General features: G+C 45.1%; 1 protein-coding gene across 2 annotated transcripts in view; it reads left to right on the top strand.

Annotated features, from left to right (window-relative positions):
• LAMA1 (laminin subunit alpha 1) overlaps nucleotides 1-27,795 on the top strand; it is a 164,827-nt gene that overhangs the window by 71,744 nt on the left and 65,288 nt on the right. For both annotated transcript variants that reach the window (XM_001118617.5, XM_077974776.1), the window contains exons 11-28: nucleotides 896-1,036; nucleotides 2,093-2,266; nucleotides 3,753-3,854; nucleotides 5,170-5,381; nucleotides 6,793-6,904; nucleotides 7,717-7,827; nucleotides 9,819-9,946; nucleotides 11,473-11,559; nucleotides 12,488-12,699; nucleotides 18,679-18,785; nucleotides 19,403-19,583; nucleotides 20,206-20,342; nucleotides 21,468-21,704; nucleotides 23,363-23,506; nucleotides 24,022-24,201; nucleotides 25,172-25,357; nucleotides 26,221-26,348; nucleotides 26,999-27,119. In XM_001118617.5, coding sequence (XP_001118617.5) covers nucleotides 896-1,036; nucleotides 2,093-2,266; nucleotides 3,753-3,854; nucleotides 5,170-5,381; nucleotides 6,793-6,904; nucleotides 7,717-7,827; nucleotides 9,819-9,946; nucleotides 11,473-11,559; nucleotides 12,488-12,699; nucleotides 18,679-18,785; nucleotides 19,403-19,583; nucleotides 20,206-20,342; nucleotides 21,468-21,704; nucleotides 23,363-23,506; nucleotides 24,022-24,201; nucleotides 25,172-25,357; nucleotides 26,221-26,348; nucleotides 26,999-27,119 — 2,700 coding nt within the window. The remainder of the gene's footprint in view (nucleotides 1-895; nucleotides 1,037-2,092; nucleotides 2,267-3,752; nucleotides 3,855-5,169; nucleotides 5,382-6,792; nucleotides 6,905-7,716; nucleotides 7,828-9,818; nucleotides 9,947-11,472; nucleotides 11,560-12,487; nucleotides 12,700-18,678; nucleotides 18,786-19,402; nucleotides 19,584-20,205; nucleotides 20,343-21,467; nucleotides 21,705-23,362; nucleotides 23,507-24,021; nucleotides 24,202-25,171; nucleotides 25,358-26,220; nucleotides 26,349-26,998; nucleotides 27,120-27,795) is intronic.

The following is a 27,795-nucleotide window of genomic DNA, read 5'->3' as shown; positions in this document are numbered from 1 at the left end:
CCAGAGGCATTTCTGTGACTTCTTAGAGGACACCAAGCACTGCATACCTTTATATTCCCACCTCCCTCTGTGGGCCTCATCTCTGTTTTCTTTCTTTAAACCAGGACTTGGTAAACTATGGCTCGTGGGCCTAATCCGACACGCTGCCTGTTTTTGTGAATAAAGTTTTATTGGAACAGAGCTGTATCCATTTGCTTATGTATTTTTATGACTATGTTCAACCAGTAAAGGCTGAGTTGAGTAGTTGGAAAAGAGATGTTCTTGGCCCCTACCTGAATTCTGTGATATTCTTTTCCAGCTTTGTATTTGGAGGAGAACCAGGTTAACGTTACATTTCCGAGAACACCAGTTAAAGGCAGACATGCTATTTTGAGTTTCTCTTAAAAGGGAGTTGAATAGTCACGAGAAATGCATTAATGTGGTGCCAGTGAGGGGTTTTATTTGGCCTTATAATATTAATAACAATTTCTTCATAATTCATAGGATATTCCATTGTACCTATGTACTTATTCCCACCTGTGCAGTCTTAGGCACGTGTTATATATGACTGGAAATAATCTTGAGCATTTATGAATAAGACAGAAGATTCTATAGCTGTCTTCAGATTTTGAGATGCTAGAAAGATCAGTAAAAAATGAAAGATTTAAAACAAAACAAAACAATTTAAATAGAATGACCAACTTCTAAGACCTCCAGCCTTGTTCTTGGCTACAAAATCAAATTATATATATTTCAAAATCTCTATTCTGGAAATATTGACTTTATGAGGCCTCACCTTTACTTTGGACATTTATTTTCCTGTCTCTGTGAATCACTGAACACCTGTCTTGTGAATGTCATTTTATTCACTCTGGACACATTGGTTTCAAAGCTAATCTTTTCCCCTAACTTACAGGAAAATGTTGAGGGGAAAGCCTGCGATCGCTGCAAGCCAGGATTCTACAACCTGAAGGAGAAAAACCCCCAGGGCTGCTCCGAGTGCTTCTGCTTTGGCGTTTCCGATGTCTGCAGCAGCCTCTCTTGGCCTGTTGGTCAGGTGGGAGGCGCCATCTACGAGGCGGGATTTCATGAGCAGGTCGTATTGCACAAGCTTGGCACAAGCTGTGTGAGGAGGAAATGAGGATGACTTCCCCCGTGACACCACTCTCATCGCTTTGCAGTGACACTGACGTGGGTCATAGGCAGCCCTCTGCTCCTCAAGTTTCTTTATAGGTCATGTGCTTACTCCCACATACATTTCTCTATAGAAAAAACAGGATGATGTGGCACTAGAGAACACGTCATGTTTCAATTTCTTCTGTGGGGAAATGGATTAGGTGGGGAGGTCAGCGTTCCCCCTATCTGCCCCTGCTGCCCTCAGGCCTGGGAGCGCAGCTGGCCATGGGACCATGGGAATTTTCCAGCTAAGAGGCTAAGGAGTAGGACGCCCTCCAGTGGCAAGGGTGGGAACAGCAGCACGTGGTGCAGGGTTAATGAATGCAGGCCAAGTTGTTTCGGGAACCAGGAGAACTGGGGTGATGGGTTCAACAGGGGTCTCCAGGGGTGGCTAGAAGAGGTGGAGATGGTGTGATGGCTGCAGGCAAGGGAGGAGCTGCTCAGTAGGGACTTACCTACTGGTGACTGCCATGGCCACCACGCTGGGGGGAGTACCATCACCTCTATGTAGGTGACACACTGGGAGTATAAGATCTAGAGCTTATCTTTGTACATTTTTCAGCATTTGGGTAAAAAGCAGGGGGCAACGAAGAAGAGGGAGTCAGAGCTAGCAAGAGACATTTTGCTGAATACATTTATGATGTTCTTTTGTTGTTTTAAATCTGAAGTCTATACCCATGGCCTTTGTGGTTTTGCTCATTTATTTGCTTATACTGGATCTGGATTTGGGGTAGTGAGACTTGTTCTCAGATCCTCCTGGTCCTTTACAAGTGGAAGGGTCAAGGGTCATGAGGTTCGGCCATGGGTGTTATGTTAATACCATCCCTAGAGAAGCTTTCTGGCCCACCTCTTCATTGTGAACACATTACTGCTGCACGGGGTGAAGTCTAAGGTAAGTTCTATTTCATACTTCAAAATTCTTGAATTTGTTTTTAAGGTAAGCAATATGTCGGGGTGGCTGGTCACCGACTTGATCAGTCCCAGGAGGATTCCGTCTCAGCAAGATGCACTGGGTGGGCGCCACCAGGTCAGCATCAACAACACCGCGGTCATGCAGAGGCTGGCTCCCAAGTACTACTGGGCGGCCCCCGAGGCCTACCTTGGAAATAAGGTGCGTGTGTCCCTGCAGGCAGCGATGTCTCAGACGAAGATCTCGGGGAACACTGAGAAAGAACTTGTGCAGCCTGCATTTTAGGTAGTCTCATAGGGCACCTGAGTGTCGGACAGCATTTCACAGCCTGTACTTGATCCGAAGAAGGTTTTCTAGCCTTGTTAGACTTTACGTTGTATTATTCAAATAAGAACTTCTGCTCTTCTGGTCTGGTTCCTGAGCAGTGTGTTTGCTGAAGTCTCATCCCCTTCTCTGAGAGAAGCTTTCCGGGTCCCTGCATCGCTTGTTTATGAAGTGTTCATCACATTCCCACTTTGTTTAGTTTGCCGTAGGCTCAGCTTAATGCCTCTGTGGCTTTGTGGAGGGCCTGGCATACAAAAAACAACCCAGGGAAGGTTCCAGCAATGGGACTGCTGTGCTGCTCCCTCACTTTGAGTACCATGGCAGGCTGTGCTCATCTGAAGCTAACATTTAGGAACAGATGAAATACTTTCTGCTTTTGTTATATTTCAAGAAAATGCAAACTGGTGATTCTGCAATGTGGAGGTTGGTTTGTAGGCTTGAGCCCTCCTTGCAATGATGTGTTCCCATTCCCCCTCCCCTGTTATGGCACGTCTCTCCAGATTCTGATTGAGTTGAAAATTTATTCCCGAGACTCCGTCTCAATTATTATAGCTCCCTGCTTGCCTTCCCAGGGTTTTTTGTTTGTGTGTTTTAAAGTAATGGCATACGGGCATGCTAGTGTAGTGTTGTAGGTTGGTATGCTGCTATTTAATTTGATGGTTATATTTTCATTTTAAAGCTTGTTTTGTATATTTTTAAGGAGTATTTATTTTTGAAAATTATTGTTTTTTCCATCAAATTATAATCCTAGAACATGTGCTCTATTTATATGATTTTATCAACAGAGTTCAATGATTTTTTTTCTCTTGATATCACTTCTGCAAATTTATGGTGCAGAGTTGGGTTCTGAACAATATATTGCTGTCACATACCCATCAGAAAGAAAATCTTTATTTTGTATTGAATTGAAGGACATCTCATCAGAAGAAACACCTTTAGTCCTTTCTCTAACTAGCAAATCAAACATGTCCTTTATTGTCCTACGAGGAGGATGCTGAAATGAAAATGTGGATATTGTAGACATGGGTCAAACTCCTCATCCCTTAAATTACTTAAGTGAAGTAAATATCTATGTGTGATTAACAAAAGTTTATAGTAATTTGCCTTGTGGTCTCTAACAAAGAGTACATTTTTCTTCTGCTTTCAAACAATGTGCTGCATTTTGGTGATATGGATTAACCAAAGTGTTTCTAAATACACTTCCCTTTCACTGCCTTTAGTGTGAATTTCCTTGTCTGTCATGGTCAAGGGGATAGTTGTAGCCTAGTTGTTTGCAGATGGATCCCAGTGACCACTTCCTCTTACTTGATTGTTGCTGTGATTGTTTTCCCCTTTCGTTTTAATTCTCACTTAAACATTTCAGCTAACTGCATTTGGTGGATTCCTGAAATACACGGTGTCTTACGATATTCCAGTAGAGACGGTAGACAGTAACCTCATGTCGCACGCTGATGTCATCATTAAGGTGATTGTTTTTTGTTTTTTTTGTTTTTTTTTTGTTTTTTTGATTCTGCTATAGAGCTTAGGGCTTTGTGGGCTGATAGTTTATGACTGAAAGTGACTAGTTGAGGCCATCTCAGCAAGGAGCTGGTGGCCAGGTGGCCATTCAGCAGACCCTGGACTTGGGCAGGGACTGCTGAGGCAGTGAGTGTGAGAATCTGTCTTTGAGCCCATTTCTGGAGTTGCCTCTGGACAGCACCTGCCGCTCTTCTCTTCATCACCAGGGTGTACCCATCTTTTCACATTTAAAAATGAAGCAGGGCTTGGTGGCTTATGCTTGTAATGTAAGTGCTTTGAGAGGCTGAGACAGGAGGATTGTTTGAGGCCAGGAGTTTGAGACCAGTCTAGGTAACATAGTGAGACCCCATCTCTCAAAAAATATTAGCCAGGCACCATGGCATGTGCCTGTAATCCCAGGTACTCGGGAGGTTGAGGCAGGAGGATGGCTTGAGCCCAGGAGTTCAAGGTTACAGTGAGCTGTGATTGCACCACTGAACTCCAACCTGGGTGACAGAGACAGAGCCTATCTCAAAAAAGAAAAAAAATTAAATCAAAAGGAGACAAAATTTTGCTCTGACCTTGAATCTTCTCTTTTAAGTCTCTTCTTCCCTGTGCCACTTTGCCTCTCAGATGAATGGATTAGGCAGTACTTGGCAGTCTGAGGACAGCAGACGTGTTGCCATTCTTGTCCTCAGCCTCTGTCCCTATCCCCACCTCCTCGGTCTCCACAAAAAGATCCAGCTCAGTCAGGAGGGCTCCCCAAGTGGTCATGTCCCAGGGTCCAGGGCACGTTTGGGCAGAAACCGCTCCAGGTTCTTGTCTCTCATGTCCTTTCATCTGGAGCTATCTGCACCTCCATCTCCAGCCTGAACAATTGCAGACCATACACGGTAAATCACTTTGCTTAACAGCAATTTGATGAAAAGCTGGAGCTATGTTCATGTACTTTTTCTACCTCTGTACTTTAGTTAAAGATTAGAGGTGTCAGATGGGTTGCTTTGATAAAAGCTGTGGGCAACTGCATGACTTTCTTTCTTTTCCAAGATCCCAGCAAAGTACACGGACTTTCACTTTATTACTGGAACCCTTCGAAAAGAATACAATGAAACACCTTTTCTCTGATAATTCTGGGCCAAGAGCTATATACACCATTACATGTTTGCCACAAGAAGCTAGGCACGAATGAAAAACCGCGCTGCTGAATACAAAATTTGATTTGATTTTTTATTTTATCATTAAATTCAACGATGAATGTATTTTCTCTTGTTTTTAAATGTTAGGGAAACAGACTCACTTTAAGCACACAGGCTGAGGGTCTGTCATTGCAGCCTTACGAAGAGTACCTAAATGTGGTTAGACTTGTGCCCGAAAACTTCCGAGATTTTCACAGCAAAAGGCAGATCGATCGTGACCAGCTGATGACTGTCCTTGCCAATGTGACACATCTTTTGATCAGAGCCAACTACAATTCTGCAAAAATGGCTCTTTACAGGTATGTATTGGAAATGGAGGAAAAACTTATGGTGAAGGTACTCCAATTTTATCTTCATTTATTAATATATATTTAAAGTTCAACATGTTTTACATTCATTATGTTATGCACACAGCTAAAGGAACTGGTTGGCTTAAAAATTACTAAGTTTACAAATGTAGTTTTATTGAAAACATAAGAACAGTTGTCCACGTCAGCTGTATCCAGTAGAAGACAGACTTGACATTAGGATGAGAAACTTTCAAAGGGGGTTTCTGGGAAACGCATGATGAGTTAGCGATCGTCTGGACCATGTTGCACCTGGTTCTCACCAGCCTAATGTTAACCGTCTTAGCTTTTACTCAGTCCATTTAAGTGAATGTATCCATCGTTGCTCATTTTATTACTTTGAGGAGGACAATTTGTGGCAATGTCGTGCCAAGCATCAAAGTTGTATGCAGCTAGGCTGGGCATGGTGGCTCACGCCTATAATCCCAACACTTTGGGAGGCCAAGGCAGGTGGATCATATGAGGTCAGGAGTTTGAGACCAGCCTGGCCCAACATGGTGAAACCCCATCTCTACTAAAAATACAAAAAATTAGCCAGGCGTGATGGTGCATGCCTGTAGTCCCAGCTACTTGGGAGGCAGAGGCATGAGAATCATTTGAACCCAGGAGGTGGAGGTTGCAGTGAGCTGAGGTCGTGCCACTGCACTCAAGCTGGGGCAACACAGCGAGACTTTGTCTCAACAACAACAACAACAAAAATGTTGTATGCATCTAACACAAACATAGCATGACACATTTAAGGATAATCTTTCTATTTGTGATCATTGAATGGATTAATTTTTCTGAGGTGCTTCAACTCCAAATAGGCAACACCAGACGTTTCCCACAGTGGTCTATGGGCAACAGCACAACTTTGTACCAAACATTGAAGGCATTTCCAGGGAATAATGATGGCTCCCAGAGAATGTATTGTTGTGAAAGACCTTCAGTTATTTACAAAAATCACATCACTCTTTTACTGGATTTAAATGTGTTTTGTTTTGTTTTGTTTTGAGATGGAGTCTTCCTCTGTCACCCAGGCTGGAGTGCAGTGGCACTATCTCAGCTCACTGCAAGCCCTGCCTCTCAGGTTCAAGAGATTCTCCTGCCTCAGCCTCCCGAGTAGCTGGGACTACAGGCGCCCGCCACCACCGCCCGGCTGATTTTTTGTATTTTTAGTAGAGATGGGGTTTCACCCTGTTAGCCAGGATGGTCTCGATCTCCTGACCTCGTGATCCACCCGCCTCAGCCTCCCAAAGTGCTGGGATTACAGGTGTGAGCCACCGCACCCGGCTAGATTTAAATCTTTTAGGAGCCTGTCTTCACTGAGATGTGAGATGTATTTGCGAGCGTGTGAGTCACATAACAATCTGTCTGTTTGTAGGTTGGAGTCCGTCTCTCTGGACGTAGCCAGCTCTAATGCCATCGACCTGGCAGTGGCCGCCGATGTGGAGCACTGTGAATGTCCACAAGGCTACACGGGGACCTCCTGTGAGGTGACGCTTCTCTCTTCCTGCCTTTTTCCTTTTGTTCCTTCCTAAGGGGAAAACAGCGCACTGAAGGGGATGTCATGGCACACATTTGAATTTTAGCTTTAGCAACCCGATATTTGGCTCAGTCTTTTTTGGGCAATAGAAATATTAGAAATCACATTGTTTAAAAAAATCAGATTCCTCCACCAGGAATGGGCTGAAGCCCTGGACAATATTCTGACGTAGTGCTGCCCTCCTGCCTTAGTCAACAGGAAGCTTGCAATACCCATGCCACTGACTGTGTTTCTAAGGAGGATGGAACTTGATCATATTTGAACATTTACAAATCACCAGCATGTGACCTGGGTGGCTTTATACAAGCCAGCCCTATTTTGAGACCTTTTATGGCCCCTGGGTGTTTTACTTGGTGGGCTCCACCTTACATGTGAAATACATGAAAATGCACTTGCAATCCTCAATGAAAGTAATCTGTTGCTAAAACTATTTTGAAATTACTTGGACAAACGTATTGATATTAATACCATAACAAGAAGGGGCCATAAGACTTGTTGCACAACCGTTACATTTTTGTGTGTATGTCTCTACCTTTAAAAAGAAATAAGGAACTGGATTATGGTGATGGTTGCACAGCTCGGTAAGTTTTTTACTAAAAGTCATTGAATTGTACGCTTGAAATGAGTGAATTGTGTAGCATGTGAATGACACCTCAGTTAGGATGTTTGAGAAAAAAGAAAGACATTTCTGTACGCATGGGCAACTGAGCGGTTTCTTGTTTGTAACGTAGTGGAGGGAGGATGACTTCCCTTCTCTTGCAGTTGTGCCTCTCTGGCTATTACCGCGTGGATGGAATACTCTTCGGAGGAATTTGTCAACCCTGTGAATGCCGCGGCCACGCAGCTGAGTGCGACGTTCACGGCATTTGCATTGTGAGTCTCTCACTGAAGCTCAGGCGCCCTCTCCTACTCACTTCAGAGCCGTTTGCTGTGTACAAGTGAATTTTTGTTTTTTGAGTGCTTCCTCCACGGAATAACCCTGGCCTCACAGACCCCAAAGAAAATTTACAGATTTAAGCTCATGCTGTGAAATATTTCTTCTTGTTGTTTTTTTTCTTTTTTGAAAAAAGTTACTTTGGTAATAGTAGAAAAGGGATATACAATTTCATTACAGTTCTTTTTATTAGAATAATATAAAGTAGTTGTTTTTATTTGCTAAGACTGTAAAGCAGTAGAAAGGTAGAAAATATTGTCTACTTACTAAATACAAAGGATAGGATCTTTGAGATGACAGTGCCACTATTTATTTCTTTATTTATTTGAGACAGAGTCTTACTCCAAGCTGGAGTGCTTACTGCAGCCCTGGACCTTCTGGGCGCAAATGGTCCTCCCGCCTCAACCCTCCAAGCAGCTGAGGCCACAGACAATGCTAGTATTTTTTTAAAAATCATGATATTACATAATATGCCATAAGAAGACGAATAAAGTATAATCACCCCACTTATATGCCATGCTTTATAGTTAGTTGGGATAAATTCATCAAACAGGTACTTCTTTCATGCAATATGAGTTGAAACAGGGCTTAAGAAATAGGTAGTTAATCTTGAGAATGAACATTAGGGCAGACATGGGGCAGGACTTGTTTTTTAACTTCAATCAGGAATCTTCTAGGCCCTATGCCCTGAAGCCAGGCCACACTCTGTGGTCTCATGGGTTTGATCCTCAGAGGTGGAGTGACTGCCTACGCTAACCAGCAGTACCCTGGTCACCTGGCAGGGAAAGCTTCACGCTTTTTCCAAAAGGGATTGACTAGTCACAGAGTTAGGGAAAATTAATTACCAGACCCAGGGAGAAGATCTCAGAATGATGCCCAGGATGGCTTATTGGCTCTAGAATTAGAATTTAATTTTTCTTTATTCTGTAAGTAAAGTTTTTGTTTTCCCCCATCTAGGATCAGATGTTGAATTTTATCGTCGTGTCTTCTTAGGCTTTTAATAGGAAATATTTCTACCGCCTCTCTTTGTATTTTATGCTATTGGCATTTTGAAGAATATAATCTTTTTTTTTTTTGAGACAGAGTCTCGCTCTGTTGCCCAGGCAGTGGCGCGATCTCGGCTCACTGCAAGCTCCACCTCCCAGATTCACGCCATTCTCCTGCCTCAGCCTTCTGAGTAGCTGGGACTACAGGCGCCCACTAATTTTTTGTATTTTTAGTAGAGATGGAGTTTCACCGTGTTAGCCAGGATGGTGTCGATCTCCTGACCTCGTGATCCACCCGGCTTGGCCTCCCAAAGTGCTGGGATTACAGGCATGAGCCACCACGCTCGGCCGAATATAATCATTAAAAAAAAAAAAGAACGTCCTTGGTTCTGGGCCCTTCTTTTGTTTCTCATGGATTATTCAGGCCAGAATACTTTGTCAAGGATGAGTCTCTCAAAACACTGCCAATGGGAGGCCCAGTGTCTCTCTGGCCCTCACTGGTGATGTTAATTCTGATTACACAGGCAAGGTGTCAGTCAGTTTTTCCACTATATATGAACGATTCTTTCCTTTTGCAACTGAAAAACAGTTGGAGGAGGACACTGTGAGACCATGTGCATATCCCACTCTTCATCAGAATTCCCCGTAGAGGTAGGAGTCGGAAGGTTCTGGCCAAAGCAGCACTTGCTGTCATGTTTGCAAAAGCTTCTGCCCTTGTCCATGCTCATCAGTCAGAGAGAAAGCTCTCAGGTTTCTCATTTATACAAACTACACTTGCTGATACTAATCTGAAAACAGGAGGCCTTCCTCATATAGCTCAGAGTTTTGTGACTGGTTTTAGCATTTTGTCTTTTTTTTTTCCACTTGGACTTCAAGTTACTTATAGATAAATCTGAAAATCCTTTAAGACAACCTGAGCCGATTCTTCCGGTGCATGTTCCTAGGCATGTGCGCACAACACCACCGGCGACCACTGCGAGCGGTGCTTGCCCGGCTTCTACGGGGAGCCTTCCCGAGGGACTCCCGGGGACTGCCAGCCCTGCGCCTGCCCTCTCACCATAGCCTCCAACAAGTAAGCCTCGGACCTCATCCGCATTTCCTGCCGGCATGGCCAGCATTCCCACCCAGATGTGTACTAATGTCTTCGGAGCAAGACTTTGTGTGTAATAAGTGTGTGAATTTTGCCAGTAACAATTGATTTGGATTAAAGACAGAGGGGTGGGTTATTTTCTTCTAAACCAAAGCTTGGCTATTAAAGCAAGCAAGAAAAGGTGTGTGCCAGCAAGGACCTATGCACGCCGTTTTCCCTCTTGGTTCCTCTTGGTCATCAGTTGTTTCACAAGTATATATTGTCTACTCACCAGTGGGCTAGGAGGTAGAGGGATACAGAGAGGAATAAAACATTGTCCCTCGACTTAGGGAGTTTTTGATCTAATGACCAAAATACGTACGTATGAGCCTAAACAAGAATAGTCTAAATCCATTCATTGATTCAACAGATGTTTATGGAGTGCCTGCTGTGGCCTGGGTTTTACAGCAGGTGTTCTGAGTAGCAAACTGTTCTGACCTGGCCGTGGGCCCCAGGGGACGCAGTGTGGTCGTGAGTGTAGTGAGACCTGTCCACCAGATGGTGGGATGGAGGGAGAGCAGTGTCCAGCCTACCTAGGTGGGTGCAGGAAGCTCTTAGACCTGCAGGAGAAGGAATTCCACAGGCAGCACAGACAGGCGTTCTAGGCGGATGGAGCTGGGCGTGCCATGGCGTGGCAGCAGGAACAGGCATCGCCCATTTGAGGAATTGCAGCAGGCCATGGAACAGAAGGCATGGAGGGAGGTGGAAGGAGATGTACCAGGCAAGGCCTTGTAGTCACTCTGGGGCAAGTGCATCCCACAGGCCAGCAGCTTAAAAGCCTCTCTCTCTCGCTGGTTTAACCTTTAGAACTCTTCCTCCACCCACTCTCAAAGAATTCCCCCAGGGATTTTTATTTGAAATTCCAGTATATAAAAAGGATGCAGTCAGGGTTACTCGCGATGAAATTGGGGGTGTTTACCGTCATCCACCCTTTGCAGGCTCCTCAAGGTTTAGGAATAGGGTTGGAAGGGGCATCAGTTAGCAGGGGGTCCCTGGAGAGGTGCGAGAGACTCCTGACCACTTTGTGTTTGAGCGAGCTCACTTTTGCCCTGGTATGGGCAGGGCTCTGACGTGGGAAGTCAGTGCCAGGGAACCCGAGGTGGGGAACCCAGCATCCTAGGAGCACCCGAGTAGGCCTCCTGGAGGAAGCGTCACCTGAGGTGGGCACTGGGGCTGAGCTGGGTTAACCCAGGCAGACAGCGGGAGAAGTTGGCGCACTGTGGGCTGAGAACAAGAGGAGTAGGGAGCAGGGAGCGAGGCGCGAGTGTCCGTGCCTGGATCATGGGACCAAGAGTCGATGAGGGGTGGAGGCTCACAGGGTGGGCTGGGTGACCAGAGGCCCCGGGTTCTGAGCTAAGGAGATCTCACTGACAGTCTGTAAGCACAGGAGTGGTAGAAATTAAGCATTTTAAATATTTAGAAATTCGACTTCATTCATTGGAAAATTTTGTTCATTTCTGTTCTGACAGTTTCAGCCCCACCTGCCACCTCAATGATGGGGATGAGGTGGTCTGCGACCAGTGTGCCCCGGGATACTCAGGAGCTTGGTGTGAGAGGTACTCTGCATCCACTGGTTTCAAAACGCTGTGTTCACATTTTCAAAATTGAATATAAATTCTGTGTGTTTGTTTTTAAATGCATAGTTAAGTGTGGTTTTGGAGTTTTGATGCATAATTGTTATTTCATAGAATCACTGAGAAAAATCAATATTTCATGTTTTAAAATTAATGTTAAACCTTGCTGGGAATTTTTAAAGAACGGTACTCTTTTCCTGGCTAATGTGAGTTCTCATCAAGAACAATAGGCCGGGCGTGGTGGCCCACACATGTAATGCCAGCATTTTGGGAGGCCGAGGCAGGCAGATCACCTGAGGTTAGAAGTTCGAGACCAGCCTGACCAACCTGGTAAAACCCCGTCTCTACAAAAATACAAAAAAAAAAAAAGGCTGGGCATGGTGGTGGGTGCCTATAATCCTAGCTACTTTGGAGGCTGAGGCGGGAAAATCAGTTGAACCTGGGAGTTGGAGGTTGCAGTGAGTGGAGATAGTCGTACCTGTGGTTCACACATTTGAATATTCCATTGCTCCCAGCTATTCTGGAGATGACAGGTGGTTTGGTTTAGTAGCTGTCTCCTGGCTTCTGAAAGCCAGTGCTGTTTTACCCACGTGTGCACCTCAGTGCCCAGCTCTGGCCGAGCCTGTAAGAGGCTGTGTGGCATCTGGAGTGGTCAGCGGTGGGTCAGAGTTGGCGCTGGACACAGTTGCACGTCCACTGGATTTATGCCTCATTTTGGACACTCTCCCCCTTCATCACGACAGGTGAAGGAGATCTGGGAATGCCCGAGTGTGGAGTCGTATCCCTTTCACAGTAAATCTCAGGAAACAGAGTCAGTCTGATTTATTGGCCATTCAGGGAGCCCCTGGATAGTGCGGTAAGGCCTTAAGTAATTGCATTTGTCTGATCCCACTTTCAATCTTTGATACAGATGTGCAGATGGTTACTATGGAAACCCAACAGTGCCTGGCGAATCTTGTGTTCCCTGTGACTGCAGCGGCAACGTGGACCCCTCGGAGGCTGGTCACTGTGACTCGGTCACCGGGGAGTGCCTGAAGTGCCTGGGGAACACAGATGGCGCCCACTGTGAAAGGTGTGCTGACGGCTTCTACGGGGACGCTGTGACAGCCAAGAACTGCCGCGGTGAGTGCGCGAGCGTGAAGTCAGGTCGGCTGTTTATCGCCGTAGGAAGTCACATGGGTCACACAGGGCCCAGCCTAGGAGGTCACGCTCTCTTGAGGGGTTACTTGCATTAATGCTGGGTCTCCGATCAAACACAGACCCACGACCCGGTTCTTCCCTGGCTACCCTATCTGAGCTTGGTTAGTCACAACCCATAGGGGCCAGTGGCCTAGAAAGATACAGCCTGCCACTCGAGCGGCCAGTGTGACTTGAGAGAGTTCTGGCTCTGCTCCCAGTGACTGAAATGAAAGTGGGGAAGCTCAGAGCCTGTCACATTCATAAGGGAGATGCTTCGGGGGCTGCATGAGGCAGATGAGATTCCAAGATGAAGGGTGGGAAATGGTAAGACTGTAACTCCAGAAACTGCGTAAAGCACCGTGTGGTGCATCTTAGTCCTCTGTGCCGAAACTACCCCGTCCCTGTGTCCCTCTGCTGAATTTGAGTCTTGAAATTACGGATCGTGGAGAAAACTAGATTCTCCTGTACAGCAGATGACCTGGCCAGAGGGATGATTCAGCCCTCAGATTTTGAAGGAGTGAAAGAACAAAACTGGCAATTACAAATTATTTTGAGTATTTCATATAAATGCCAAAGTCATACTATGGTATTACAATGTGGGGACACAAGAGGGCGCCAGCTATACAGAAAACGTACTTTCCCAGCCACACATGGAGAGATTGGAAATGTTTTTAGCCCTGGGCCAATCAGGCTGGGCTCCGGCAGGTGGCCACCTTGACTGGCTATCATACCAGAATAATTATGATAACAGGATTTCTACAGTGCTTCACAGTTTACAGAATGTTTTTATCGTTTTCATGTCATTTCTTTTCATCATTACTGCAAGCCTTGGTGATTCGTTCCTCCACTCATTCATTGTTTATTAAGTGTCTGATATTTCCCAGACACTATCCTAAGAACTGTGACTCGTAGTTGGGAAATTGTGGTTCGAATCTACTGGGAAGCTACACATGATGATGGTATGGGGAAAAAACATACCTGCGGATCCAGCCGTTGGAGTCTGACTAATGTGACTTTGATTCCAGGACCAACTGTGTGACATTGGGCTAATTTATTAGCCTCTCTGAGCCACTATTTTGCTATTCATAAAATGGACATAATTATATGTGTATATTAAAGCCTTTCTGAGAAGTCAGTGCAAAAACATTTACAGTTCTAGACATGAAATAAATGGTAGCTATTATAATTACTAGTAATAAAGCAATCATTTTTATTATATTTTCACACCACTGCTGTCCAATAGAAATATAATGTAAACACACATGTAATTTAAAATTTTTTAGTGGCCACATTTTTCAATAGTAAAAAGAAGTAGGTGAAATGTATTTTAATAATATATTTTACCTGAGCTGATATATTAAAAATTAGCATTTTGTCATGTGATCAGGTTTTAAAAGTATTAAAGCAATATTTACTTTCTGTTTTAGTACTGAGTCATCAAAATTGAGTGTATATTTTATAGCCCAGCTCAGTTTGCTAAATTTTCATCAGAAATACTTGATCTACATGCAGATTACAGAAAATTTACAGTTGAAAAGGTAGTTCAAACGTATTTAAAATTTTTCCATCCTGTACCAAAAATTATTTTCTTTAATATTGGCATCCACGTTGACAAAACCACTTCAGTATTTAAATTTAAACTCAGAGATTTGGTTCTTCGGTTGCATCAGCCACATCTCCAGCGTTTGGTAGACATGTGTGGTTGGCGGCCACAGGACAGGACTGTGAAGGTGAAGGCGATGAATGACTGTCTGGGGGTGCACTTGAAGGCACAGAGGACGGGCAGGCCCATCAGCCTAGGGTGGCCAGTGCTGCCTTCTGAAGGGAGTGCTGTTCATCTGAGACTTGAAGGCTGGAAAGAGGAACCCCAAGAAGAGTGACCAGCGTGGGAAGACGGGCCCAGGCAAGCGGGCAGGCCCTGCCCGAGGTAGAGGCTGGAGAGAGTGAGCAGAATGGAAAAGACAGAGGCAGGGAGGGGTCTCGGGCTGACAGGTGGGAAGCAGCCACGTCGGCGGGGTCTCGTGTGCAGTGTTGAGGTGCCGAGGTCACTTCATCCTCACTGTCCTAGGACTCACCAGGGTGTGATTGGAGCTGTGTGTTTGAATAGTGCCCTGCGGCCAGCGTTGAGGAGAGACTGGCTGCCGGGGTGTTGGGTTAGGAGACAAGACCGGAAATGAATCTTGCTGATGAGGGCTTCAGATAGGGCCTTTGCCATGGAGATAAAAGAGAAGACATAAAATAGGTGTTGGTGACAGATTGGAAGGTGGAGGAAGGCCGGTTAGAGCAGCTGGGGTTTGGGTCTGGGCCTGGGCTGGTGGGGCTGATGCTGTCCAGGCTCTCTCTAGTTTCTCAGCACTTCACAGCTTTTGTTCCTCTCTCGCTTTCTCATCCCCTCCTCGCATCCCCTGGTTTCCATGAGACAAAGTCCTGTGAACGGTTTCTGCGTATCTCACGAGCAATCCTTCCGTTTCTGTAACAGGCTTCCCTCTATGGACCTCCCATAGGGCCCCCCCATTCTTGTATAATACTATAGTCTGTTAGGTTAAACCAGGTGAAAGTGCCGGTGTTGTATGTGATTGACCTTCTCTAAAGCAAGTGCTTATAGTTCAACCCGGTATTTATCTGTTTACTCGCCCGTAACTCTGACTCACTTGAAGCTTGGTAGGAGGAGAAACTGATCATCAGGTTCACCTTCAGTGGCTGCAGCCGGAGGTGTAGACAGGCCGTCCAGGTAGAGTAGGCGCTTGGGGAGATGAGGATGGTGAGAAACCTCACAGAACTCTAATATTAAAGAAATCTTATATTAAATAAGTTAAATGAGTATAATTTTTATATTGTGAGCTACTCCTGAGAATTAAAATATATATAAAGTACCTGGCTATTCAGTAATTGGCCTAAAATAATACTATTTTAAATTAGTACTATCTATAACATAAATACTATTTTAATTAAGAATTACTATAATAGGCCGGGTATGGTGGTTCACACCTGTAATCTCAGCACTTTGGGAGGCCGAGGCCAGTGGATCACCTGAGGTCAGGAGTTCGAGACCAGCCTGGCCAACATGGCAAAACCCCGTTTCTAATAAAAATGCAAAAATTAGCTGGGTGTGGTGGTGAGTGCCTGTAATGCCAGCTACTTGGGAGGCTAAGGTGGGAGAATCACTTAAGCCTGGTAGGCAGAGGTGGCAGTGAACCGAGATTGTGCCACTGCACTCCAGCCTGGGTGATGGAGTGAGGCCCCGTCTAAAAAAAAAAAAAAAAAAAAAAAGAATCACCATAATAATTATTACTGCAGAGGGAGAACTAGTAATAGCTGTGTGACCTATGGAAAGGTATCTAGTCTTTCCAGGTTGTAGATTTTGTAGATTTCACACCAAAAATAGAGAACATTATTTTTATTTCACCTCTCTCCTTGGTTTCTGATGAAAGTACAAAGAAATACTGAATTGACAGGCACAGACTGACAGACACATCATACAGTGAATATGATTTTTTAAATTATCATCAATAGTTTGTATTGATCATACTTGCATTGAACTTTAAATATTCCCCAGAGAAAGAGGCAGCTTTAAATGAAACACGGAGGGGAGACACACAAGAAACAAGGGGGGCTGAAAAGTGGGTGTCCCAAATACCTCAGTAGGAGGGCGATGCAAAAGGGAGAGGGAGGTCACGGGGTCCCTTCCACAGAGCCATGGGGTCAGAGGGGGACCGAAGTCTACTCCCTGAATTTGGTGCCTGGGAAATCCCTGGAGACTTCTGGGAGAACAGTTGTAGCAGACAAGGGGCCAGGAAGACACTATGCAAAAGCTGGATTGAACGGACGTGCCAGGGAGGTGGATGTTCCGATGGAGGGTCAAGGGGAGGGGTGTCTTGTGTTTGATGGGGTCAGTAGAGAAGGATGTGCTGGGGAATTAGCAGTAGAGTCTGCACGGTCCAGCTATGGGCTGACAGAGTAAGTCCCTGAAGGGCGCCAGTGAATGGGGCCTCCTGTGGGACTTCAGCGTTAAGGCTCCCACCCCGGGAAAACAGATGGCCAGCCTGGCCTAGATCATGAAGGAGGCGGATCCCAGCATGGTTCCTCTGCCCTTGACCTTCCCGTGTCCCGTGTCCGGCACTCTTGCTGCAGCCTCCGGGTTGTGTTTGGGCCTTCCATTATTTGTGAAGTTTTTCTCTCTTTTTTGTTATATCGTTATATCATGACACACACGGGACATGTTCTGAGTCCACGCATTCATAAAGAGTGCCTGGGGGCCGGGCGCGGTGGCTCACGCCTGTAATCCCAGCACTTTGGGAGGCTGAGGCGGGCAGATCACGAGGTCGGGAAATCAAGACCATCCTAACTAACACGGTGAAACCCCGCCTCTACTAAAAATACAAAAAATAAGCTGGGCATAGTGGCCGGTATCTGTAGTCCCAGCTACCTGAGAGGCTGAGGCAGGAGAATGGCATGAACCTGGGAGGCGGAGCTTGCAGTGAGCCAAGATGGCACCACTGTACGCCAACCTGGGCGACAGAGTGAGACTCTGTCTCAAAACAAAAATAAAACAAAAAAAAAGAGTGTCGGGCAACATATTAAATGTTCTTTTTTTTTTTTTTTTTTTTTTGAGTTGGAGTTTCACTTGTCACTCAGGCTGGAGTGCAGTGGCGTGATCTTGGCTCACTGCAACTTCCACCTCCCGGGTTCAAGAGATTCTGCTGCCTCAGCCTCCCGAGTAGCTGGGATTACAGGCATGTGCCACCATGCCTGGCTAATTTTTGTATTTTTGGTAGAGACGGGGTTTCACCATGTTGGCCAGGCTGGTCTTGAATGCCTGACCTCAGGTGATCCGCCCTCCTTGTCCTCCCAAAGTGCTGGGATTACAGGCATGAGCCACTGTACCCAGTCAACATATAAATATTCTAACTGAAGTGCTTATTGAGGGTTCCCCTGTGAATATTGATTAAATGTATTTTGAACCCGTAAGATTATATCACTTTGCAAAGGTAGGGGCCTTTGTAGCTTTATCAGTGTTGCAACTGTAGATAAAATGGAACCATCTGGCCTGAAACTACAAATGACTCATGACTTAGAACTGGGATGTATCATATTTAATGAAAAGATGTTTTTCATTAAATTATGAAATGTAATATTAATATGTACTTATTTAGATTACGTTTTAACTGAGCTTTAAAATATTAAATATGTAGCCTGGCACGGTGGCTCACGCTTGTGATCCCAGCACTTTGGGAGGCCAAGGTGGGCAGATCACGAGGTCGGGAGATCGAGACCATCCTGGCTAACACGGTGAAACCCCATCTCTACTAAAAATACAAAAAATTAGCCAGGTGTGGTGGCGGGTACCTGTAGTCCCAGCTACTTGGGAGGCTGAGGCAGGAGGATGGCGTGAACCCGGGAGGTGGAACTTGCAGTGAGCCGAGGTCGCACCATTGCACTCTAGCCTGGGCGACAGAGCGAGACCCAGTCTCAAAAAAAAATAAAAAATATATATACACGTGTGTGTGTGTGTGTGTATATATATGTGTGTATATATATGTGTATATATATAAAAAATATGTACCTGATTGAAATCAGAGCAAATGGCTAAGTTGGTTTTGAAAATCTCCATTGCATGTTTTTCACGGGAATTTGTAGCTTATTTTTAAAATGTCACGGAATTCATGAAATTGGTTAAGCGAATTTGTAATTATCATCTTAATAGCTTCAATATGTTTTTCCTGTGATGGATCCTTCCACTAACCCTCTTTTAGTTTACTCTTCAGAAGAATGCTAAACTTCTAAAGTTATTGCCAATAATATCATTTTTAGTTTTGTGATTTGAAACGCTGAAGGTTTACATTTTTTTTCCTTTGGGGATGAAGGATCTTATAACCATCCTCAGAAATGAGGGTTAATATGTGTCTGTGTGCATGTGTTTAGCCTGCAGATGCCATGCGAAAGGCTCCCATTCTGCCGTGTGCCATCTTGAGACCGGACTCTGCGACTGCAAACCAAACGTGACTGGACAGCAGTGTGACCAGTGTTTGGTAAGATGCGTGTGACTGACACCTTAGCGTTGGTACAGAGGCGATTGAATCCATGACTCGAAGGAGCTAAGTCCCCAAGTGTAGTAGTCTGTTCTCACACTGCTATGGAGATACTACCCAGGACTGGGGAATTATCAACAAAGGAGGTTTAATTGACTCACAGTTTCGCGTGGTTGGGGAGGACTCAGGAAACTTCTAATCATGGTGGAAGGGGAAGCAGGCACCTTCTTTACAAGGCAGCAGGAGAGAGTGTGAGCATGTGAAGGAGGAACTGTCAACACTTACAAAACCATCAGATCTCATGAGCATTCACTATCATGAGAACAGCATGGGGAGCTGCCCCTAGGATCAAATCACCTCTCTCCTTTGACACATGGGGATTTCAATTGGATTTGAGATTTGGGTGGGGACCCAGAGTCAAACCATGTCACAAAGTGTGGCTGACAAGTGCCGTGCCTGTCTAGAGAGTGACGTTCACTATAAAGGGATGGGGATGGTGTCATGAATACTTTATGATTCTATGAAATACCCTGTGTGTGTTCTGGAACATACTAATATGAGGAGTCATTGATTAAAACCTATGTTGGTTTGCACTGTCTCCCCCTCTGGTGAAACAGCATGGCTATTATGGGCTGGACTCAGGCCATGGCTGCCGGCCCTGCAACTGCAGCGTGGCAGGCTCCGTGTCAGATGACTGCACGGATGAAGGCCAGTGTCACTGCGTCCCAGGTGTGGCAGGGAAAAGGTGTGACAGGTGTGCCCGTGGCTTCTACGCCTACCAGGATGGCAGCTGTACACGTAAGCCTTGATTTCCTTGTTTGAGACTTTATAGTCATTCTTGGACCTTTCCTTCGGCCCTCCCTCTACTTCCAACTAATTTCGGTTAAGTGCATTTACTTTTTCTCTTCTTTCCCTGGAGGATTTCATACTTTTTTTCTGGTTTCTTATTCCTCTCAGGGTACAAGCCTAAGTTTTGGTCATGGCTCTGCCGCCTACTAATTGTGGGAGCTTAGATTCATTACTTAACTTTGCTTGGCCTCAGTTTCCTCATCTGTAAAATGGGGATGCTAATGCGAGTCTGCATTGAGAAGTTAGTGTAAGTGTTCTATATAAAGTCTTCAGCGTGGCGTTGGGCCTGTAGTAAGTAAATATTGGCTCCCTCTGTGATCAGCTAGTGAGGGCCTTTTCACTCTTCTATTTCCCCTGTCCTGTCCCCATTTTCCCTCTTCCCCCAGCATCTCCTGAGACCGAGGGCTGGCCACCTCCATGAGGACATGGAGCAATCTTCAGAATTGTGAGGCATCTTTTAGGAGGGAGAAGAATGGCTTGGACTCTTCATAAAAGGGAAAGAACAGCGTCAGCTCTTAGCCCTTTACTGATGTCACCCAGATCTGTAACACAGCCTTCATCTTTATTTCAGCCTGTGACTGCCCACACACTCGGAATACCTGCGACCCAGAAACTGGAGAGTGTGTCTGCCCCCCTCACACACAGGGTGCGAGGTGTGAAGAATGTGAGGATGGGCACTGGGGCTATGATGTGGAGGTGGGGTGCCAGGTGAGCGCTGTCATCCACGCTTTTGCGTAACTGAGAGTTGCTTTGCTCTAGCAAGTTGCAGGCCTTTTCTTCTATATGTTTTCTGGACTTTAATCTGTTGAATAGCTTTGTGGGTTTAAAAAAAGAAAAAACTCAATGTGGGCGAGGCACAGTGGCTCGCACCTGTAATCACTGCACTTTGGGAGGCTGAGGCAAGAGGATCTTTTGAAGCCAGGAATTCACAACCAGCCTGGGCAACAAAGCAAAACCCTGTCTTTGCAAAAAATAGCAGTTAAAAAAAAAAAACGTAGCCTGGTGTGGTGGCACATGCCTGTGGTCCCAGCTACTTGGGAGATTGAGGCAGGAGGATCATTTGAACCTAGGGATCCAAGGCTGTAGTGAGCTGTGATCGCACCACTGCACTTCAGCCTGAACGACAGAGAAAGACTCTATCTTAAAAATCAAAACCAAAAACAATACACCTCAGTGCAGATGAGAGGGGTCAAAGTGGAAGACACCACACCCTGAAGACACCTTATTCTAGGTTTTCTTCAAGAACCTAGTTGTTACACTGATGGTTAGAAAATCCAAAAACTGGCCGGGCACAGTGGCTCACGCCTGCAATCCCAGCGCTTTGGGAGGCTGAGGTGGGCAGATCACAAGGTCAGGAGATCGAGACCATCCTGGCTAACATGGTGAAACCCTGTATCTACTAAAAATACAAAAATAATTGGCTGGGCATGGTGGCAGGCACCTCACTGTGTTGCCCAGGCTAGTCTCAAACTCCTGGGCTCAAGTGATCTTCCCACCTCTGCATCCCAGAGTGCTGTAATTACAGGCATGAACCACTGTGCCTGGCCTGATTTCTACAGTAATTTTGTGAGACTTGTTTTGATCTAGTAGATTTCATTTCACTTCACAATTTTGGCCCCATGCGCATGTGCCACTAAGATGCACAAATGTCCAGCAACACAATGCTTATCTCCTCTTGGCACATGGCAAAGTGAATCCATGGAGCAATAGCAAGAGGGAGATGGTTCATTTGTAGATCTTCCCCACGTGTAGTGTTCTCCTGTCATTCAAATATGTGCATACTTGGAAGCATCAAATCTGTCTTTTTATTGAGTTGATTTTCTTGTCTCTCAGGCCTGCAACTGCAGTCTCGTGGGGTCGTCTCATCATCAGTGTGACGTGGTCACCGGCCGTTGCCAGTGCAACTGGAAATTTGGCGGCCGGGCCTGTGATCAGTGCTCCTTGGGTTACAGAGACTTTCCCGACTGTGTTCCCTGTGACTGTGACCTGAGGGGGACGTCGGGGGATGCCTGCAACCTGGAGCAGGGTCTCTGCGGCTGTGCAGAGGAAACCGGGGCCTGCCCTTGCAAGGTATTTACCATCCATCCTCCTCCTTCTTCCTCTCTCTGCCTCCTCATCGTGACTCTTGGGCTTTGACTACTTACCTCAGCAACCAGTATTTAGATGCTTTCGCTAGTGACTTCACGCTGCCTTCCGCATCCGAGTTCAAAGTCTCTTGTGCTCCTCTAGAGTGATGGATGATTTCTGAAATTGAATTTTTACTGTTACAAGTGTCAGATGATGGAACCGATTTGAAAACTGCCCTGAGTTTTTGATCATATATCCCAGAGGCTGAGTGGCTGTGTATTTTGAGTATGCAGGTGAAGTAGGTATCTCAGGGCTTTGGGATTTGTGATGGGATCCCTGTGAGGTTATTGGGCTCCCGCAGGTGCTGGCCACACTGAAGGAAATCAGGGTTTATTATTTTCCCAAGAGGTAAGATTTCAATGTCATTATAAGTTTTGTGTATTTCCGTTAGTTTTCCCAATGTGCTTTGCTATTAGGAGGTCAGAGCCACCTCCTCTGGTCCTTTTCCCATGGGTGGTGAGATGGGAGCCCTCTGGCTTGATGATGGTAATGGGCTGATGGGTGACTGGAGATAAGAAGGAAAACTCATGTAGATATCATGGCCTGGGAGTAATAGAAGCATTAGTCTCCCTGTTTTCGGCCTTATTTATTTATTTATTTATTTATTTATTTATTTAGAGACGGAGTCTCGCTCTGTCACCCAGGCTGGAGTGCAGTGGCACAATATCGGCTCACTGCAACCTCTGCCTCCTGAGTTCAAGCAATTCTCCTGCCTCAGCCTCCCAAGTATTTGGGACTACAGGTGCCCACCACCATGCCTGGCTAAATTTTTGTATTTTTAGTAGAGACAGGGTTTCACCATGTTGGCCAGGCTGGTCTCAAACTCCTGACCTCAGGTGATCTGCCCGCCTCAGCCTCCCAAAGTGCTGGGATTACAGGTGTGAGCCACCACACCTGGACTCTGCCACATCTTATGATAACAGCTGTGATGACAGACGAGTAGAGCAGCAGGCCCTGTCTTAATAATCACCTGGGCCAGGCGCGGTGGCTGATGCCTGTAATCCCAACACTTTGGAAGGCCGAGGCGGGTGAATCACCTGAGGTCAGGAGTTCGAGACCAGCCTAGCTAACGTGGCAAAACCCCATCTCTACTAAAAATACAAAATTAGCCGGGCATGGTGGCAGGCACATGTAGTCCCAGCTACTCGGGAGGCTGAGGCGGGAGAATCACTTGAACCTGGGAGCTGGAGGTTGCAGTGAGCTGAGATTGCACCACTGCACTCCAGCCTGGGTGACAGAGCGAGACTCCGTCTTAAATAATAATAATAATAATACCTGCCGGTGGCTCTCACGCCCAGGGATCATCAGAATCACCTGGGGACTCGAGGCAGCTTCCAGAATTGCCATGGAATGTTCTCATCAGGGAATCTGTATTTTCCAAAAGCTTCCAAGATGACTCTGATAATCATCTGTGTTTGAGAATCACTGATTGGATCTTTGAGAAAACTGACATGCAGAGAGCTCAGGGCCCGGCTAACGGAAACTGATGTTTGTGCATCTATAATTACTTTTAAAATTATGTTTGTGTTTTATTTTGTTTCTGTTCAGAAATCACATCTCGTTTTTAGGCAAACGCGAGTCCTGTATTTGTTTCCTTTTAGGAGAATGTGTCTGGCCCTCAGTGCAACGAGTGTCGAGAGGGCAGCTTTGCTCTCCGCGCAGACAACGCCGTGGGCTGCAGCCCCTGCTTCTGCTCCGGGCTGTCCCACCTCTGCTCAGAGCTGGAGGGCTACGTGAGGACCCCAGTAAGTCACGCACGGCAAAGACGTTCTGCTTCTAACCCCACTCCCCTTGGGAGGAGGGTGGGGGTGGGACACACAGCCAAGTGTTCACATTAAATTTTGCTTTTATGGCATCAGAAATTCTAGGAAGCTAATTTGGGTTAGAGCATGGATCAGAGCTCGGCTTCTGCTGGCCGAGGAAGTAAATGGAGCTTGAACTAAAGGCTGTCCGTGTTGTTCCTTAGCTAATCTATGAAAAGCTTTCACTGGAGAGAAGATAGAACTGCAAAATCTTAACCGTCTTCTGCATATCATCGAACATTTCCCCAGTGCAGCAACAGTTTGGCCTTAAATGCAGTCGTTTAAAGCGCTTTCAGTTCATTTTCATCCGGATGTTTAGTTTAAAGGAAAAGTCTTTACTGCTTCTGTTTTAATAATGAAGCTGTTTCATCTGTGAAACAATGATGGAATCTAAAGGATGAAACTGGCGTGGAAAGTTCGTATTTTGAAGTGCACTTTCCCTCCCTTTCGTGGTTTAGGTAACGCTGGGCTCCGATCAGCCTCTTCTGCGTGTGGTTTCTCAGAGTAACCTGAGGGGCACGACCGAGGGGGTTTACTACCAGGCCCCCGACTTCCTGCTGGATGCCGCCACCGTCCGGCAGCACGTCCATGCAGAGCCGTTTTACTGGCGGCTGCCGCGGCAGTTCCAGGGAGCCCAGGTGAGGGGCACGCCCAGGTGAGGGGCACGCCCAGCCGAGAGCCAGTCCCGGTCCCCGCTTCCTGGCAGATATGGAAATCGTTTAAAATCACCACAGTCTGGCCCAGCCTGTCATTTAAAGAAGTGGTTATTAATTTCCTCTTTTAAGTGAGGTCAGAGAAGTTTAATACTTATAAAAATCTCGTCAAGTATATGGTTCCTTAAAATTTTTCATTAATTTTAAAAGTTTTTTAAGTTCACATTATATTAATTTGGTTCTTCCTAAAGCAGTCATTCAACAAACATATACAGTTATTTGTCACTTAACGATGGAGAGACATTCTAGGGGAATGTGTCATTAGGGGGGAATGTGTCATTAGGTGGGAATGTGTCATTAGGTGCGAATGTTAATATCATCATCTCATGAGACCATGGTCGTATATGTGGTTTGTCATTGACTGAAATGTCATTACGTGGTGTGGGACTGGACTGTGTTTATTAATATGCCCGTCGAACAAACCTAGGTGCTATGGCCTGGGAGTCCCTTTTCAAGAAATTATCACTCATATGGGGCGGGGCGCGGAACTACTATAAAAGATCATGAAGGGCATCACTTGGATTTTTGTTTATATAAACATTGGAGTCTGTGTATGAATTCACCCTGATCTTTACAATTTGCAAATATGCATCCAGTGCTCCTGGAGACAGAGAAATTTTTAATTTAAAGGAGCTTGAAAATAATTTGCATCATTACCACCTTGATTTGTTATTTTGGAGCTCACTTTTGTTTGTATTCTTAAAAGGAACTGTGTAACTTAGGTCAACTTAACAATCCATAATTAAATGGAATTAGAAGGAAACAAATTCCAGACAACATATTTCACGCATGTATTTTGAAGATACAAGATTTCTCTCATATGGTGGTAGGCTTGCAATAAAATGTTTTTAAGCGAAAGCTTTGTCAGAGAAGTAAACACTGTGTTATTTGATAGCTCATGGCCTATGGTGGCAAACTGAAGTACAGCGTGGCCTTCTATTCTTTGGACGGCGTCGGCACCTCCAATTTTGAGCCTCAAGTTCTCATCAAAGGTGGTCGGACCAGAAAGCAAGTCATTTACATGGATACACCAGCACCAGAGAATGGAGTGAGGCAGGAACAAGAAGTAGCAATGAGAGAGGTGAAAATGGGATCTTTTTATATAAGTTCCTTAAAGACATTGACTTTGCTATGGATGTAGTGAAAGATGAAAGCCATTAATAAGAGAATGAGCAGCCAGGTGCGGTGGCTCACACCTGTAATCCCACCACTTTGGGAGGCCGAGGTGGGTGGATCACCTGAGGTCAGGAGTTTGAGACCAGCCTGGCCAACATGGTGAAACCCCGTCTCTACTAAAAATACAAAAATTAGCAAGGCATGGTGGTGCACGCCTGTAGGCCCAGCTCCTTGGGAGGCTGAGATGGGAGAATCGCCTGAACCCAAGAGGCAGAGGTTGCAGTGAGCCGAGATTGCGTCACTGTACTCCAGCTTGTGCAACAGCGAAACTGTCTCAAAAAAAAAAGAGAGAGAGAGACTGAGCAAGAAGACCCTGGGATCAAATTTCCAGTGGGATTAGCAGGATTTCCAAAAACAATTTGAATTTCAAATTCTCAAGAAATGTGTATTAGGCATATGTCAGTTTAGTGGGCACTGCATCTTAAATTCTTTATCTTGGCGTACTATTTTCAACCTGCATGGAGATAGTGGTACAGGAGACTTTGGACTTGCTCAGATTTGGGAAGTGTCCATTCTCCCAGCAGATGTTTACTGGATGTTCGCTGTGTGGCTGGCACTGCCTTAGGTAATGCGTATCTATTGATAAATGGGACTGACGCTGCACCTGCCTGTGGAGGTTTCAGGAGGTCTTTGTCAGTTACACTCAGTGGCGTGCACAGAACATGGCTCATTTCTGGAGAAATTTATAAAAGAATTTATTCTTTATAAGTTTTATGCCTGTCAGAATTTGGCCTCTGAGCTTAAATGAATGTGTTTCTCATTCTACAGCATTTTTGGAAATATTTTAACTCCGTCTCGGAAAAACCTGTCACGCGAGAGGATTTTATGTCTGTCCTTAGCAACATTGAGTACATCCTCATCAAGGCATCATATGGTCAAGGATTACAGCAGAGCAGGTACTTGGAGCTTCTAGAATTTTGACCGTTATTTTCATATTTGAAAGCAAACTGAAAGAATTTGACTCATTCCGCTTCCATTACCTACTATTTTTATTAATACATGTAGTTCAGTTCCTTACCAAAACATTGTTAAATATTAATATCATTATGGAATGTGTGAGTTATAACTTAAAGTATCCACCTAGCATGCTAATGTCGATATAAAATATAAGGACGTAATGGTGGAATCTTGGCTGAAGATAAAATGCAAAAAAAAGAAAAGAAAAGAAAAGAAACAGTTGCCATTTCTGCCGTGAAAACTGAAATGCCCACGTCTTTGTAATGATGTATAAAGAATGCGGTCACCAACTCATCTAATACTTTAGCCCATAAAGAAAGCCATTAAGTCTTGGCCAAATCAGCACTTCAAAAGGTCTTTTAGGTGTACTTCTGTCACATTATTTTTAAATTCTTAAATGTCTAAAATGTGTCATGACAGTACTAATGTGCTTTAAGACATTTCACTTATAATCACAAGTGGGAACTACTCCAAACAGGGAAGGAAGCTCTGGTTTCATATATATGCAAATATTAGGTCATGTGCTGTGTTTCTAGAAAGTTTTTCAAATGTTAGCATTTCCTCTCTTCTTAACATGATGGCTGCACAGAATCTCAGACATTTCAATGGAGGTTGGCAGAAAGGCTGAAAAGCCACACCCAGAAGAAGAGGTTGCATCTCTTTTAGAGAATTGTGTCTGTCCTCCTGGCACTGTGGGATTCTCGTGTCAGGTAGGCAGACTCTAGTCAAAATCTATTTCCTTGTTATAGCAACTCCAAGAGACGAACAGAACTTATGTGTATATACTATATCATTTTTTTCTCTTTTTGAATTAAAAAGAAATTAATTTTGGTAAAATGTACGTAACAAAATCTGCCATCTTCGCCATTCTTTGGTGTACCATTTAGTCGTGTTAAGTACAGTTACGTCGTTGTACAACTGTCACTACTGTCATTCTCCAAACTTTTTATCATCCCAAATGCAAACTCTGCACTCATTAAACACTGGCTCCCCATTTCCTCTCTCTGCAGTCCCCCACAACCACCACTCTTCTTTTGGTCTCTATGTATTTGACCACTGTAGGGCCTGCTTCTATATATATGTAATACATGGCGCCTGCCTGTAATCCCAGCTACTCAGGAGGGTGAGACAGGAGAATCACTTAAACCCGGGAGGCAGAGGCTGCAGTGAGCTGAGATCGAGCCATTGCACTCCAGCCTCAGTGACAGAGAGAGACTCCGTCTCGAAAATAAATAAACAAAATAAGTGGAGTAATACAGAATCTGTCTTTTTGTGAATGGCTTGTTTCACTTAGCATGATGTCCTCAAGACTCATTCATGTTGTAGCCTGTGTCAGAATTTCCCTCCTTTTTAAGGCTGAATAGTATTCCATTGTATATACATGCC

Source organism: Macaca mulatta, chromosome 18 (genome assembly GCF_049350105.2).
Source record: "Macaca mulatta isolate MMU2019108-1 chromosome 18, T2T-MMU8v2.0, whole genome shotgun sequence".
NCBI lineage: Eukaryota > Metazoa > Chordata > Mammalia > Primates > Cercopithecidae > Macaca > Macaca mulatta.
Note: the sequence above shows the minus strand (reverse complement) of the source record. Positions and strands in the feature narration are given on the sequence as shown.